Source organism: Triturus cristatus, chromosome 3_2 (assembly GCF_964204655.1).
Source record: "Triturus cristatus chromosome 3_2, aTriCri1.1, whole genome shotgun sequence".
Taxonomy (NCBI): domain Eukaryota; kingdom Metazoa; phylum Chordata; class Amphibia; order Caudata; family Salamandridae; genus Triturus; species Triturus cristatus.
The window spans coordinates 892,409,210-892,427,096 of record NC_140584.1 but is presented as its reverse complement, the minus strand read 5'-3'; the positions used below and the strand labels follow the sequence as shown (position 1 = coordinate 892,427,096).

At 42.6% G+C, this 17,887-nt stretch overlaps 1 protein-coding gene across 1 annotated transcript in view; it reads right to left on the bottom strand.

Annotated features, from left to right (window-relative positions):
• The window catches only part of ITGAE (integrin subunit alpha E), an 847,690-nt gene that overhangs the window by 265,058 nt on the left and 564,745 nt on the right, over positions 1–17,887 (bottom strand). The window contains exons 16-17 of the mRNA XM_085649316.1: positions 16,837–17,055; positions 13,741–13,871 (exon numbers count right to left, since the gene is read on the bottom strand). Coding sequence (XP_085505442.1) covers positions 13,741–13,871; positions 16,837–17,055 — 350 coding nt within the window. The remainder of the gene's footprint in view (positions 1–13,740; positions 13,872–16,836; positions 17,056–17,887) is intronic.

Sequence of the window (17,887 nt, the reverse complement as noted above, 5' to 3'; positions counted from 1 at the left end):
AAACTAGGCCTGGGCAAAAATTTCGTTCCGTTCGCGGAAATTGCGATAATTTGACATTTTTGCGTTCCGCGGAGAGCGCGAAAATGTCAAAAATTCCGGTTTCCGCAGCTTGGCGATAATTTGTTTCTTGCTCGCGCTGTAAAATGATACATTCTCGCGCGCGCGCGATCGCCTTACCTGAATCCCTGCGTTCGCCGACAAGTTTTCTTGATCCGGTCGCGTTCTCCATGAGATGTTGTATTGTTTTTAGCCATTTGCGCTGTCTCGCGACAGTTCGCGCCCGCAGTGACGTCATGCGTCGCGCGATCACGTCTTTCTTCTCGCGATCATGCACCGCGAGAACAACTCAAAACAAGATGGCCGCGCCCGCAAGCAGCCACATGGGTAAGTTGGCGACCCGCAACCATGCAGAAAATCGCGCGAACATGCCGGAAAAAAACTTCCGCATCTTCGCGATATTTCTGCTTGTTTGCGATAATTTTAAACATTCTCGCGATAATTTGCGAAGGTTAATTCCGCAAATTCCGCCCACCCCTAGTTAAAACTACCTCTTAAAACAGGCCACAGGGCGTTTTTGCACACGTTAACTCAGGCCCCGTCCCCTCCCTTCACCACTGTGTAAACACGCCCTGTGTCCGTTTTTAGTTGGGAGATTAAGTTCATTTGAATCCTGAGGGTCCCTAGGGTCCAACTAGCCCACTAGGTACCTCCAGTAAGTGCCACAGAGCTGCGTTGCAGAGAGGTGTAAAAAGTGGCACGGCCTGGACCACCTCTCTGCAATGCAGCTCAGTGGCGCTTACTGGAAGCACTTGGTGGGCTAGTTAGCCCCCAGGGGCCCTCAGTATTGAAGGAAAATGATATCCCCAATTTAAAACGTGCCATAGTGCGTGTTTGCACACGTCACCTCAGGCCCCGTCCCCTCCCTTCACCACTGTGTAAACGCGCCCTGTGGCTGTTCTAAGTTGAGAGATTAAGTCCCCTTGAATCCTAAGGGTCCCTAGGGTCAAACTAGACCACTAGGTACCTCCAGTAAGCGCCACAGAGCTGCGTTGCAGAGAGGTGTAAAAAGGGGCTTGGCCTCAGAACACCTGTCTGCAGCGCAGCTCCCTGGTGCATACTGGAGATGCCTGTTGGGCTAGTTGGCCCTCAGGGACCCTCAGTATTGAAGAGGAATTAATTCCCCAACTTACAACTCGCCAGAGGGCGCGTTTGCAGAGTGCTGCAAGGAGGGGGCGTGGCCTCCCGCACGATGCCAGTCTTTTATTTATTTTAATTTTTTAAGAAGGGGGGCTGTGTGGTTCCCCTTCTTATTCTAATTTATTGGCCCTGATGACCCCATCCCCCAGGGCCTGTCTTCTAGTTATATTTTTTTGACCCCAATCCCCAGGGCCGGCCACTGTTTTTTATTATTTTAAAAAAATATATATTTATAGACACACCTAGGACATGCTGGACAAACCGTACGTACCTATCACCATGACGATTTGCGTGATATTCATTAAAAGGCGACTATGCATACAATGAATCCACGTGGAATGTATTTACACCACTAGTGAAGCTCTAACATGTCTGATGCCCTACCGTGCCTAATCCCGGTAGACACCCTTGTCGTTTATTTATACAAACATGGGTAGCTATTGACGGGCACATTTAATACACATGCACACCAAGCCATTCAAAGGGGATTCGACAAAAATTCGACCAAAACTATGCAAGAAACCCCCCTCACGGTTAATAAAACACACATCCACTGCCGGATGTGTAATACTTTTTATTTTACTCTCTGGAAAGGGGACGAACATCACTTGAGAGTCACAGCGCGCTCCTGGCAGAGCCCAATGCTGTGTTACACCCACCATTGCCTGCTGAGTGCCACACACCTCTGTGTTGTATTCCACTAGCTAGTGCATATGCTATGACACTCTCTAGCCCATGTGCACTGTAACACCACCCCGTGAATATGTCATGCCACACTTGTCTTCGCACGGGTTATATTGCCCCATGTAACGTGCCTTCCTCGATGCCTATGTTATAACGCACAGTGCTATGCTATACATATTACAATCTGGGATCCATATCTTTGTCACAGTGCATATGCAACGTTACACTCCCCAGCACATATTTTATATTACAACTTTAGAGACTAGTTAGGTTACACAAAACTGCCCTGTGCATATTACACTCCAAGGCGCATATCGCATAGCACGCGCTAGTGCCTGTGCTATCTCGCGCTCTCCAATGAATCTGTCATTGCGCACAATGTATTGCATATTATATTTCACGCCCGGTTCATCTTATATCACACTTTTTGGTGCATAGTTTATACCATATACTATATCTAGTTTTCATTTTCAATCGTGCTCTCAGGACTATGTTCTTTAAAACACTGTGTTCACCTACCCTTTTCACGGGCATTACATTTTGCGATAGGGGGTGGAGGGTCAGGGGGTGTTTCTGCCAAGTGAGCCCGGAGTCACAGTCACAAACGTCCTCTTCTTCCTGAATAAAAGTGAGATTATGCTGCATACTTGTTCATATTTTAAGTAGTTCGCACAGACACACGTTTGAAAAACAATAAAGTTCCTAATACCCGCCTTCTCTGAACAGTTAGCTTGCTGCCCCATCCCCCTCCTCCCTATCCTCTGTTGTGTGAATCCATGGACTAGCCTCCTCCCTCCTGCCATGCATGGTCTGATGTGCTGCCACTGCCCTCAATTTAGTATGATGTACCAGTCCACTCCTCCTGCCCTCCATTGCCCAATTCTATGCCCCATCATTGACCTCCTGCTTAAACTCTGTGCTTAGCTTGCTGCCCCTATTCTCCTTCCCCCTGCCCTCCGATGTCTTTGTGTATGCCCCTGCTCCATCCTTTTTGCCCACCATGTTCCATGGACCTGCCACTCCTATCTACTCTGAGTGTTCTGTTGAGATGCCACTCCCCTCCCACCTGCCTAGCATTGTCAGATGACTGTAACCTGTCCCTGCCACCTCCACCCTGCCTGTCCACATGCCATGCCCCTATCCTCTTCCTCCTGTCCTACATGGTCCATTGTACTGCCACACCCTTCTGCCCTCCCTAGTCTGTTGTGCTGCAACTGCTCCTCCTGCCTGCCCCATGCGGTCTGTTGTGAGGCCCCTTCCCCTGAACTTTCTTGTGCACAGGTCCTGACCCTCCCTTCTATCCTCCATCGTCCTTTGTGCATGCCCCTGCACCCTCCTTCTTGCCCATCATAGCCATTGTGCTACCACTAATCCTCCCACTTGCCATGCATGGTCTTCTGTGCTGCCATGGCCCCTCCCACCTTCCCTGTGTGGTCAGTTAGCTGCCCCTGAACCCCTCCCACCTTCCCTCCATGGTCTGTGTGTATGCCATCACAGTCTCACTGTTGCTCTTCATGGTGTGTCTTGCTTCTAGTGCCCATCCTGCCTGACCTCCATGGCTATCTTGCTGCTCCTGCCCTGCCCCCTTGCCCCCAGCCCTCTGTTTACATGTGCAGACCCCTACTCCCTCCCTCCTGGCTTGTTTGTTCCATTGTAATGCCCCTGATCCATCCCTCCTGCCCTTTATGGTCTGTTATGCTGCAGCTTTCTCTCCTGTCTGTCCATTAAGGTCCTGCCTCTTGCCCCTCTGTTCTCTGTTGTCCATGTGCATGGTCCTGTCCCCTCCCTCTTGCTTTCTATGGATTGTTGTGCTGCACTCCCGTCCCGCATGCCCTGTGTGGTGTATTGTGCTGCTGCAAACCCTGATGCCTGCCCTGCAGGGTCAGTTTGGTGCACCTCTCCATGTCCCTCCTGTCCTCTGTTATCCAAGTCCATGTCCCTACCCCATTTCCTTCCATGATCCAATGTACCATACTTGCGAACATTTTGAACTTGGTAAGAGGGAGATTTTGAAAAAAAACTGGGGTATTGATTTTCCCCTTTGAGTTACATTGAAAAAGAGGAGATTGTAGACAGGAGACAGATAAAATAAAGCCCATTTGAGCTTAAAAACATTGGACGTTTCCTGGCTGAATCGGGTCTGTTGGCATGTATGGTTGTACTACCATTGCCTCTTCCTTCTGCCCACAATGGTCTATTACATTGCCACAGCCTCTCTTGCAAGTCCTGTATTGTTGGTTTGTTGCCCCTGCCCCCCTTTCCACTGCCCTCCATAGTCTGTTGTGCTGCCACGGCCCTTCCTGCCTGCTCAGTGTGGTTAAATTGTTGCCTTTGCACCCTCCTACCTGCCTTAAATTTTCAGAGTCCGTGCCCCTGGCCTCTGCCTCTCAACAGTATCCTAATGAACAACTAGATTGCTAACATTCTATATTTATTACAAAAGTGTGGAACGCCTGACGTCATCTTGATGTAATCAAAACTGTAATACCTAGAGCATTTCCTTTAGAAATTACATATATGAGAGGGTCTTATTGGCATCAAAATTATGGTTAGTGCTCTAAAAGACTAAAATAAGGACATATTTTCTGAGTTTTCAAATAGCGAGAAAGCACCTTTATGTTTTTTTATCCAGTTGACCACTTGATTAAATGTTGCACTTAGGGGAGAGGATGTGGTGTTACTTCCAGAACTGCAGACTTTGCAACTGGGGAACCAGGTTGGAGTTTCTGCTTCAGCTCGACATTCTGTGATTCTGGTCAAATCACTTAGTCTCCCCATGTCTACAACCAAAATGAATTTGTTCTTGTGTGATGTAACCAATGCTCATGTAAAGCACTCCAATACCTGACAAGTCTGCACTATATAACACTGCAAAAACACAAAATAATAAGTGTTTTGCACACTTCTGTCATTGGGCTATATTTGGGCTACATCTGGGTGATTTTGGGCTACATTTGGGCACTTTTGTCTCCGGTGGCCATCTTGGGAGATTTATTTGTTATGAAGTTTCCTAATTTCCTCATGTACTGCAGTCTCCTCAGTAGGAAATGCTTTCAGTTTTTTACTTTGATTCCATCATGAAGGTATTCAGATATGTCACACATTTGCCATAAATTCTGAATGTTAGCACTCTAGTTGCTCATTAGATCACTGTAGTAAAACTACTGTTCACCATGGAAGTCTGCTCCTGGTATTAAAAGTGCATGTTTCAGTCTGCATGTCAGAATTTTTTAATGAAATAGAAGAGGATTTGAGAAGTCACTCAAAATGTGCCCTCATTTTCTTTCTTCAGCATTAATCGTAATTTCTATGGCAAAATGAACCCCCTCATTGTGTTCCTTTTTAAATTAAATGTTTTAAGTGTTACCAGTTTATTCCAATCAAGATGGCTTCAGGTGTGCCATACGTTTGTCATAATGAAGACAGTAAGCGCTCTAGTTGTTTTTAAGAACACTCTGGGACATTCTGTCATTGGGCTATACTTGGGCTACATCTGGGTGATATTTGGGCTACATTTGGGCTCTTTTGTCTCTGGTGGCCATCTTGGCAGACTTATTTGTTATGAAGTTTCCTAATTTCCTCATTTACTGCAGTCTCCTCAGTAGGAAATACTTTCAGTTTTTTACTTTGATTCCAAAGGCATTCAGATGTGTCACACATTTGCCATAAATTCAGAATGTTAGCACTCTTTTTGCTCATTAGATCACTGTAGTAAAGCTACTGCTCACCAGGGAAAACTGCTGCTGGTATTGAAAGTGCATGTTTCAGTCTGCATGTCAGAATTTTTTAATGAAATAGAAGAGGATTTGAGAAGTCACTCAAAATGTGCCCTAATTTTTCTTTCTGCAGCACTAATCATACTTTTTATGGAAAAATTAACCCCCTCATTTTGTTCCTTTTTAACTTAAATGTTTTAAGAGTTACCACTTTAATCCAAGCAAGATGGCTTCAGGTGTGCCATACGTTTATCATAAGTAGGACTGTTAGCGCTCTAGTTGTTCTTTGGAACACTCTGGGAAGCTGCAGTAGAACACAAAGGAATCAACTGACAGTCTCTGCCCTTGTGGATGTACATGTTTTACTGAGAATGTCAGACTTCATTCTCACATGACTGAGAAAGATAATGTGAATTTACAGAAAATAAGCTCTCAGTTTAGCTTATAGATCACCTTCCAAACCTCTGTGGGAAAAGCATGAGAAAATATTTTTCTCTCAATCATGATATCCCAGCAGAAGGCTTTTTCACATGGTGAAATCACCTTAGAACATACAACAATTCCTAAAATGAGTATGGTACCATCAACAAATGATTTATAATGTAACTAAAGTCTTAAAACCTTCTATTAACTGCAATGCTTTCTAATGAGGTGCTATCATGTATATTGGTCCCAAGATGGCTGCCAACACTTCTTGGATGAAGTGCTGACAGCCAATCAGATCTCAGGATGAGATGTGTGGTTAGGCTCCGCCCACATATATATATGATTTTACTTTTGATTTTCTCAGGAACTACTGAACAGATTGACACCAGACCTGCAAAAGGCACATCCCTGACCTTAGGACTACCTCTCTGCCAAATTTCAAGTAATTCTGTTCAGCCGTTCGGGCTGTACCTTGGACTAAAGGTCCCTATGGAAAATTGCATGGGGAAAATGCGTTTTGGGACCCTCCTTTTTTCTCAGCCCCCGCTTGACGAATCCCCCCGAGACTTTCAGGGTAGAAGCGGAGCGGAGCGCCCCACCTATTTTGAAAATTTTGTGAGGATTTGTCAACCGGCGCCAAAGTTATTCCAAATAGAATGTTGCCGATTTCCTATTGAAACACGGTCCTAACTATAACTATCTACTGGCGTCCGCCAGTAGATAATATATATATATATATATATATGCCAATATATGGCCAATAAGATATAAGAAGTTAACAAATAATACATTTCACAAAGATGCGCAAAATATGTCCCCCATGTGCGCATGGTGCGCGAAGCGCATCGTGCGTACATGGCCCATCCCGCTTAACGTGGGCACGCGGTGCGCACAGCGCACCGCGTGACCACTGTGCGTGCACGGCACTAACTGCGTAAAGTGGGCGCGCGGTGCGCGAAGCGCACCGTGCGTGCACGGAACGAACTGCGTTAACTGGGCGCGCACGCCACGAATGGCGTAAAGTAACTTAGCATTTAAAAAACCTTGCAAATTCACTGAAAAAAACATAGGTTTCACACATGTTATAGTTAGCTGGACATTTTACTGATAAAAAACCAATGAAATTCCCCCGTTATAGTTACTGCAGGCAACTATAACTCACGCGACCGCAATCTTCTGCTGATGACAGCATCAGCAGAGGATTGCGGTCGCGTGAGTTATAGTTGCCTGCAGTAACTATAACGGGGGAATTTCATTGGTTTTTTATCAGTAAAATGTCCAGCTAACTATAACATGTGTGAAACCTATGGTTTTTTCAGTGAATATATATATATATATATATATATATATATATATTCACTGAAAAAACCATAGGTTTCACACACGTTATAGTTAGGAATTAGCATTTAAAAAACCTTGCAAATTCACTGAAAAAACCATAGGTTTCACACATGTTATAGTTAGCGGAAATTTTACTGATAAAAAACCAATGAAATTGCCCCGTTATAGTTAGTGCTGGCAACTATAACTCACGCGACCGCAATCCTCTGCTGATGCTAATACTGTATTTAGACACTTATTTGCCCATGTCTTCTTCCATACATTTTTAGCTATACATATATTACAAATATTTTTTTTTCATAAAGACACATATGTCATCAGCAGAAGATTGCGGTCGCGTGAGTTATAGTTGCCAGCACTAACTATAACGGTGCAATTTCATTGGTTTTTTATCAGTAAAATTTCCGCTAACTATAACATGTGTGAAACCTATGGTTTTTTCAGTGAATTTGCAAGGTTTTTTAAATGCTAATTCCTAACTATAACGTGTGTGAAACCTATGGTTTTTTCAGTGAATTTGTACGGTTTTTTAAATGCTAAGTTACTTTACGCCATTCGTGGCGTGCGTGCCCACTTAACGCAGTTCGTTCCGTGCGCGCACGGTGCGCTTCGCGCACCGTGAGCGCACAGTGAGCACGCGGTGCGCTTCGCGCACCGCGCACCCACTTTACGCAGTTAGTGCCGTGCCCACGTTACGCTAGATGGGCCATGTACGCACGATGCGCTTCGCGCACCGTGCGCACATGGAGGACATATTATGCGCTTCCTTGTGATCGGTAATCTGTTGAATTTTTTTTGGGAATTTCTGTGCTCTAATAAGCCATGCACAAATGGTGGTCTGCGGCCACCATTTGCACACGGGGTGGAGAAAGTGTGGATTTTTTTTTTTTTTAATTTTTGACCGTACGCGTACGGTAAGCGTACGGTAAGCGTAATCGGCGAAATTGCCGAAAAAAAAATAAAAACTTTTTTGCTCTTGGGGGATGTTTGGGGGCTCCCTCAACATGACTATGTGGGAGGGAGTTGTCAAAACAGCCCCGTAACATGTTTTTTGCCATCAGGTTTGATAAACAACACTCAGTGCGAGAGATAAAATGGCGGACGCCGCTTCCTGGTTTCGGCCGATTCGAATGTTTACTAAGATCTAAGAGCCAATCAGAATCGCGCTCGCGCACGCCACCGTACGCTTACGGTAAGCGTACGGTAAGCGTACCGTAAGCGGGCTCAGATATATATATTGACTTAAAGGCTATTTTCTCAGAATCTACTGAACAGATTTACACCAAACCTACAAAAGGCACTTCCTTGACCTAGGGACTACCTCTCTGCCAAATTTCTAGTAATTCTGTTCAGCCGTTCGGGCTGTAGCTCGTTCTAAAGGTCCTATGGAAAAATGCATGGGAAAAACGCGTTTTGGGACCCCCCTTTTATCTCAGCCCCCGCTTGACGAATCCCCCCGAGACTTTCAGGGTAGGAGCGGAGCGTAGCGCCCCACCTATTTTGAAAAATTCGCGAGGATTCGTCGACCGGCGCCAAAGTTATTCAAAATAGAATGTTGCGGATTTCCTATGGAAACGTGGTCCTAACTATAACTACCTACTGGCGACCGCCAGTAGGTAATATATATATATATATATATATATATATATATATATATATATATATATATATATATATCCTACTGGCTGTCACCATTAGGTAGTCATAGTTAGGACCTAGGGCCAGATGTATGAACACATTTTCCCATAGACATGGATTTGATACATCTGGCCCCTTGTTTCCATAGATGAAGCCTTTTTTGTTTTGCTAATAATGTTAGCGCTGTTTGACAAATCTTCACGAAATTTTCAAAACTAGTTTGCCACTCACTTCAGCTGCTGTCTGGAAGCTTGTCGGTCGATCTGTCAAGTGATGGCCTAGAAAAGGGGGGGGGCCATGAAATTTCCCATAGGGATTTTAGACACAACTAAAGACCGAACCACTGGACAGAATGACATCAAATTTGACCGAAAGCTAGATCTTGGTCCAGAAAGATCGCTTTTTGCAATTTGGTGTAAATCGTTCAGTAATTTTGGAGTTATTAAAGGGGAAAAATGTATAGACATCTAGAGACGCTGATCCATCTAAATGGATCTGCGGGTCTACATGCCACCAGCAATTGAGTGTACCCTACCTGTAAGGAAGGTTGCGGCCGCTATTTTATGTATCAGGACATGGTCCCGGGGCCTGAAATTAAACATGAAAAGTAATAGAAGGGGCCAGGGTAGAGGAACCCTGACCCCATGGGTGGGCTAGAGGGGTCACTGAGGGACCCCAATGGGCAAGAAACAGCTAATTTTGTCCATGTGCGAGGATCCTCGGATCCATCGCAGGGCCCAGTGTGGTCCCCCTGTGTCAATCACAATGGATCTGCAGATCCATCCTAAATTTTAAAAAAAATATACACACACTCATAAACTCATAAACCCACTTACACACTCTTTCACACCTCAAAGGCAATGTGCAGTGTGGGGTTGGCTCCATTCGAGGGGTTGGACGCAGAGCCTGGCTGCAGGCTAAGCACTTCAGTCAACCCCTCCATCCTGCACGGCCTTCAGGGTGTGAAAGAAGGTGTAAATCAGTCTGTGTGATTGTATTTTTTTCCCATTGGAGCTGGAACTGTGGATTGAGGCTGGATTAACATATGAAAATTAAGTATTACTTTTGTTTAAAAAAACCCTAGAAAGTCAGTAAAAAAATCTAGGAATAATCATCTACAAATCATTGTCGATGCGTCCTCAGATTCAACATCTCTCAGGCATTTGCTTCGGTTTACTCCGAATGTTGACAAAATTCTTGCCGCTCCTACCGCTGGAGAGCAGAAGTATCGTTGTGCAGGCTCTTGTGGCATCTAAGCTCGATTATGTCAATTGGCTGTACCTTTGTATCACTAAGTCTCTGACCCAGCGTCTGCAAGTGATCCAAAATGCGGCTGCCAGAGCCATCATGCGATCTAGTCTTAGAACATGAATGACCTCGGTTCTTAAATCTTTGCACTGGCTCTGCATCAAAGAGCGGATTGACTTTAAGGCCTTGACTATCTTTTTCAAAGCTTTTCACATGGATGGTGCTGTATACCTTAATAAACGTGTCAACCGGTATTTAACGTCCAGGCCCTTACGGCCCTCTGATACTAATTTGGCCATTATGCCCAAAATAAATCTTACTCATACAGGCGGCAGATCCTTTGGTTTCCTGAGTGCAAAGTTATGGAACAACCTGCCTGAATCCTTGAGGCTTGACCATAACTTACTTTCTTTTAGAAAGAGCCTTACGACATGGTTGTTTCAATAAAACTACTGGCCTTTCTACTCCTCTCTTATCGCTGCGTAAGCGCCAGGACACTGTTGTCTGAGTAGCTAAGGGCTCTACTAAATACCCGTTTTCATTTCATTTCATGTTTGAAGCAGTTACACATAGCTTATCAGATATCTTGGGCTGAGATTTACTTGCTCACGCAAGACTACTGTAAGGATAGAAATTTTGAAACTTTTTTTTCACAATGCAAACAACATGAACACGAATTTGGAAGACTTTACAAGTAGTGCATACTAGAGTGAATTTCAGTGACAATGAGCAATTGGTGTAGCAGAAGCACTGTAAAAGAATGCTTGTATAAACATAGAGAAGTATACATGCAAATTTACAAACATATAAAATATGAGGAGACAATGAACAAGGCCTAAAGACATAATGTGCTATGAGAAAGGAACACAGTAGAAGAAAATGCGGTGGTATTGATACTGAAATGCATGTTAGAAGCTTGAACTTTTGTGTAATGATACTAGAAGTGATGTAGATCATGAATAACTAAAAATTATATTGATCTTTGAGAAAATCAGAACGTGATAGATTTGATGATAAAACCTATACAGTAATAGGGTATATTCAGTGATAAATAGCATTTGGCATATGAAATAAACGTGCATTAGTAATGGATTATGAAGAAATAATGAAATTAAAGCAAATGATTTACTGTACGACATGATAATGTGATTCTACAATTGTGCAAACCTTCATTGGTCATATTGACTAGTTCAAACTCCTTCTAAGCTGAACAATGGTCTACTGATATTAGAAATTGTTATAATTTCCCTATGCTTGCTGAAGTGGACATTCCAATGTATGTAATGGGATTCAGTTCTCATGAGAATATCTAGACCTTGGTAGCTATGCTAACTGTAGGATGTATGTTACTATTATTGGTTCTTTTCAGCATTTGATAATGGACTCGTACTTTTCCGTTCTCATGAACAGCATTAGAATATTCCTTGATGTATCTACTTTCTAAATGAGCTAATTATACATTTTGGACTGGTGAAGCGATGTAATGGTGGTGTGACACCACCTGACATGAACATTTTCAGTCAATCTTATAATGCAATGCCTGTTTTTCTTTGGCGACGCACTTCATTTTTCATGGTCATTACTTTTGGATGCACTTCATGCTTTGATGCAGCGCTCCGCCACTTCTGAAACACAGGGCTGCACTGTATTTACAGCACTACAGTGCAGCCCTGTGTTTCCCCCTGCACTGGTGCTAAGTACAGCAGCCTAGCACCAATGCTGGCACCCTAGGACCATAGTGCAAAGGTGTCTGCTTTGAGGGAAAGGATTTTTTATGTGCAGGAAGGTGTCCCTTCCTGCACATAAACAATCTAAAATTGGGATTTGTAACTTCTATGTGTGCTGCTTTAACTTCTTCGCTGCGGCGCAAATTCCGCCGCAGCGTGCTGAACATTCCAATCGTGGGCGTGGTCATGACGGCTCCCGGCCGTCGTGCGCACACGCCCACCGTGACTCATGACGGCCAGGAGCCGTCATGAGCATGGAAGAGGTTATGCAGCACACATACAAGTTGCAACTCATCATTTTTTGGGGGGGGGATTGTTTATGTGGACATAAACAATTAAGGGTGTTTTGCTGTTTCTATATGTGCTGCACAATGCAGCACACATAGAAAAAGCAAAAACGAGGAGAAAGAAAGCATTTCTTCTCAGTTTGCCAGGTTAAGATCAGGCTTTCCCTGGTCTTAATTTTGGTGCTGCCCCTTATTTACGACACACATGTATATATGGGGCAGCGTTTAAATCAATGGATGTAGAGGTGGAATGCACACTACAACACCTATTGCCCACCCCTTTCATGCTAAGTATAGGGTGAAAGAGTGTCTTATTCACAAGGTTGTCACCGCCTTGTGAATAGGGAGAAGCCCTTATCGCCACAGGAGCGTCACTAATAGTGACGTTCCTGTGGTGATAGGGGCTTGTAAATATGCCCCTTAGTTCCTTTTTGGATTGATGGCTTAATGCTATATTCGATAGCAGATGGACTAAACTTTGCTTTGCAGAACCAAATAAACTTTTGGATTTGAGATAGACTCTTTCTTTAGCTATTGGACATCTCCCTTAGAGACTTTATCCATTCCAAATCCTGGATTAGAGTAGTATTTTCTTGTTAAGTCCTGGAGAATATTCCTCTACCTATGAGTAGTAGGATTGTGTACCTTTGTATTTGCTTTTGATTTATTTTGCTCAAATGCTGAAAGCTGTGATTCAAGTGATTGTATTACTAACTGAATTATTGAAAAGTGTCTTGATATTGATGCATTTTGAATGTTTAATACAATAACTAAACTAATTACTGCCTTGTGACTTTTATTTGGTGTCCACTTCATTTTATTGAACGGCGTAAATTACTCAAGAGGTAGGGAGACAGGGTTTTATGGAGTGAGCAGGAAAGTCCACTCCTATCGTCAAAGAAAGGTCCATTAGAAGGGTGGGTACCTTAAATGTAAGTAAAAACTAATTAAGTAACTGTCTGTAGGAGGGCCCAGTGCAGTCAGATTAGTGGAGAAGTAAATAAGCTTTACGCTTTCGCACAGAGAAGTAATGATAAAAATATAGAATAGAAAAATCTCTAACACTACTGACGTGACTTTAGGAACACAATCATGTTGAAGAAAGTAAGACCTCTGTCTCATTGTTCACTCTCTCTCTCTCTCTCTCTCCCTCTCTTTCTCTTTTCTCTCCACTCCTTCCTCTTAGATGGCTTCTGGTCATGACTTACTCACTTTGAAAGTTGTTAACAATTTATGCCATATAAAAGGAGGACAATGGATTTGAGGGATCTATGTGGCATATAGTAGCATCATTCTTTGCAAAGGTGACTGCAAGCTGAAATTTTAGGGATGAAACTCTTCCACCTCAGACAGATTCCTTTACCTTCCACTGCCTTATCCTCCCTCCTTGCATCAGACCTCCAGTGATTGTACTGTCCTTGAGAATACACACAGTAAGAAGCCACTCAACACCATACAACCATCCTCATGACCCACCGCAACACAAGCATATGTCCAACAGCCCCAACGGTAATGTCGACGTAGCCATCTTCAGTGAAGTCCAAACCTGAGGCAATGGATTGTCCAAAGAATTTCAGCCCCTTGGAAACATCTTTTGCTCTGATTCTCTTGGGGAATAATAAGAACAGATGATAAGATGTAAAGTTAAATAAACTTTGTTATGATGATTTCAACATAACACATTGATCCAAACCGCATCTTAATGTTTTAATAAACAGTTTCCTCAATAGCCAACAAACAAAAGGCAAGGCAGTGTGATACAAAAGACGTGCCTGAGCTTTTCAGCTTTACCATATAGAGGAGGCACTTATTTCACACCTTAGGTGTGAATATGCAGTGCATCTCAAGACTATAACCGGCCTGGTTGAATAGTGTCAAATGGATGTTTTGTTGGTTACTTTAAGATTTTGTGAAAGAAAAAGGATCTTCAGAAAGTACAGGGGTGAAATGCCTTTGCCTTATCTCCAGACTGCCCCTTCTGCATACCCAGCAATTCTGACAACTAAAATGGCACTTTGAGCTGTATTTTAATGCAGGAGCTTTCTCGTTTGCGAATGGGTTACCACCGCCTACCAGGTGTTGGTACAATATTAATGGTTTACAACCGGAATTAAGTCGCAAAACATTAATACATACCAATTCAAATATTTGGTATTTGGAAGGTGTGCTCTAACAAGCCCCTTTCAAATATCTGGATTGCAAAACAAAACTGCATTTTGGTAACAAGTTATCAATTCACAATCTGGCTTTTGTACGTCAAAAAAGCATGTTTGCAGTCGCAAACAGCCTAATAGTGAGAAGTGGGCCATTTGCAACCACAAAAAAGCTTCATACATTTGAGCTATAGAACTATAAAGATTCACAATGGAAAGAAAAATGACTTCCCACAATACTGGCTCTTTTAGGCCCAAAGTCATGATTCACAGGCGTCATTTATGACTGTCTTAATTTATGCTAGTTTTATCTCTTAAGTTAAACCTTTTGTGGATATTCACTAACGTTCCCTTTGGAAATCGATGTAACTTACAACTTTTTTAAGAAATCATGTGACATAGGACCTGACATATATTGACAGAGAGGATACTCTGTCACAACAGCAACAGAGTTTGCTTCCCCCCAATATAGTGGTCGGCCTGCCAAATTTAATTGCAGACTGGCCTTAAATTTAGCCATGGCACAGACTACTATGTCTCCGCTGTGACCAATCTTCTCCAATGGGCCTCGGGAGTAAGGGCCATCAGAGAAATGGCTACATGTCAACTCACCCAATTTAGATGTGCGGATATAATTTTTTACAGTTCCTTACCGCCAGGTAAAACCTGGTGGTCAGGAACAGTAAAACCCTTCTAATGCTCCTCTCACATGGGAAAGGCCTCCCATAGAGAGTAGAGCATTTAAAAAAAAAAAAAAGAAAGAAAATGCTATTTTGCGATTCTCTTTTTGAAAAGCGAAAAATAATACTGTTTGATGCTTTGTGTAAATGCGCAATGTGCACCAGTTTAGGATATGTACATTTTAAAATTAGAAATTCTTTCTTCTGTCATTTACAAATATTGTCCCTAAAGTGGTATTTCTTACCAATCCTGTAAACCGTGGGATACTTGGTATTCCTCTCATCTCTTCTCCAACAATAACCTCTATACTTTCCTCTTACACCTTACATGTGCAGGTAGGTTTAGGAAATGCAATTAAAAAGTTGGTGAAAAAGGTTACCCATGACAGTGTAAGTGTCACATTTGTGATTACTCCCCAGACACACCCACGGTGACTCCCACCGGACAAACTTAGGAGTGTTTAATTATATACCTGTACATTAGCTAGGGTCTTAATTCAGTGTCTTACACATTTTTTTACTTTCGTTATTATGGTGTAACTTATGAAAATGTGTACACAATGGATGGCATCATTTAGCCTCTACTCTGCCAACTGGAGTGGGAAGTGTGTAGAAAAAGAGGAAAGGAAATGAAAAGAAAGAAAGAAAGGGAGGGAGGGAAGAAGAAAGAAAAAGAAAGAAAGAAAGAAAGAAAAAGAAAATAACAAAGAAAGTGAAAGAAAGAAAAAAGAAGCAAAGAAAGAAAGAAAGAAGTAAAGAAAGAAAGACAGGAATTACTGAATAAAACAGGGAAAATAGAAGAAAGCAATGCTGAAAGATCAGAAAAATTAAAGGAAGAAAGAAAGGAGGGTAGAGGAGTGGTAAAAGGTACTGAAGGGGGAGGAAGGAAGAAAGAAAATATGTGTCACAATAAGTGAAGACGAAGTCAAGAAAGAAAGAAGGGGAATGTCGAAGGCAGAAGAAAGAACAAGAAATTAATAAAAAAGAAAAAGAAAGGAAGAGGGGCGAAGAAAGAAAAGAGGTGAGAAGTATGAAAGAAAGAGAGAAGGAAGAAAGGAGGGAAAAGGGAAGAAAAAAGGCAATAAACAACGAAAAAAGAAAGTTGATAGGATAGATAGTGTGAAGAAAGTTAGAAGACAGAAAGGGGAAGAAGAAAAACTAAATCCTTTCCATTATCTAGGCCAAACCATGCTTGGGCGCTTATTATGAGTGGACCCCTAAATGGGGTTGACATTTCTTGCGCCTGATAAAATAAAACTCTTTGGATTTTTTGGGTGTGATAAATAGCACACAATTATGAGTTCTGGGGAAATAACATATAGATTTTGCCATGTCCGATACCAAAATCCTCATATTCCAGTAACTACCAGGCATTTTCCCAAGATAGATACAACCATGTTTGACCTGCTAATATTTATGTCAAAACTCATAATTGCGAAGTTTGCAGTGATAGCAGTTACTGCACACATCGCAATTAAACGGGTTGCTCATTCCGAGGGCCTCTATAGTAGAGGCCATCTCTGGCATATTGTGTCCACGCATGACTGTTTATAAACTCCCTGGCATAAGGGGGATCTATTACGTTGACTAGCAGATACAAATTATCAACTAAACTATGCTGATTTCCAGACTGATGAGCCCTGCATTTACACAGTTGTGTTAGTGCTGCCAAACACTAGCAGAAGTAGTTGAACAAGAATTAGTGTGTTCTCATGGCACGACGTGCTCTGCAATCCTACCTGAGACCAGGGCTCTAGGACCCCAGAGTTGCAGCCATTGTAGATGTACACACTCCCTGAAGAGCTGTGATCGTCAGAGTCCACCTCCATGGGGGCTCCAATAGCGATGTCCGCGTAACCGTCTCTGTTGATGTCACTGATTGTGGCTATGGCAAAGCCGAACCTTGCAAAGGTGTAGCCTAGATGGCCATTAAGTGATTTCACAGAAGTGAACTCATCCTGTAGAAAGCATTTTCAGGGTTATTTCCAGCACCCACACACCAACAGCTTGAACAAATTCACTTTGTATGTTGCTTCTAAACATATGTGCTTCTTATCTGAACATTCCAAAATAGAATAATAATATTGCTAATAATACACATAGCAGTTACAGGTTAGTATTCCTAAAGTCGGTACATATTTGGGGAATTGACTATAGGCAGCTAGCACAGAGTTTTTGTTAACAATACCAATAAATGTATTGAGGGTTTGTCTTGTGGAATTTACCATTGTGGAGTAAGATGAGAATTGCATGTCTGAGTGGACTGTCCTATTCACTGATAAGTGTAATATTACATCATTGAAGACAGACACGTCTATCTATCTATCTATCTATCTATCTATCTATCTATCTATCTATCTATCTATCTATCTATCTATCTATCTATCTATCTATCTATCTATCTATCTATATAGAAATATCTATATTGATATAGATATAGATATATATATATCTATATATATCTATATATAGATATATATATATTACCTACTGGCGGTCGCCAGTAGGTAGTTATAGTTAGGACCACGTTTCCATAGGAAATCCGCAACATTCTATTTTGAATAACTTTGGCGCCGGTCGACGAATCCTCGCGAATTTTTCAAAATAGGTGGGGCGCTCCGCTCCGCTCCTACCCTGAAAGTCTCGGGGGGATTCGTCAAGCGGGGGCTGAGATAAAAGGGGGGTCCCAAAATGCGTTTTTCCCATGCATTTTTCCATAGGACCTTTAGACAGGGCTACAGCCTGAACGGCTGAACAGAATTTAATGAAATTTGGCAGAGAGGTAGTCCC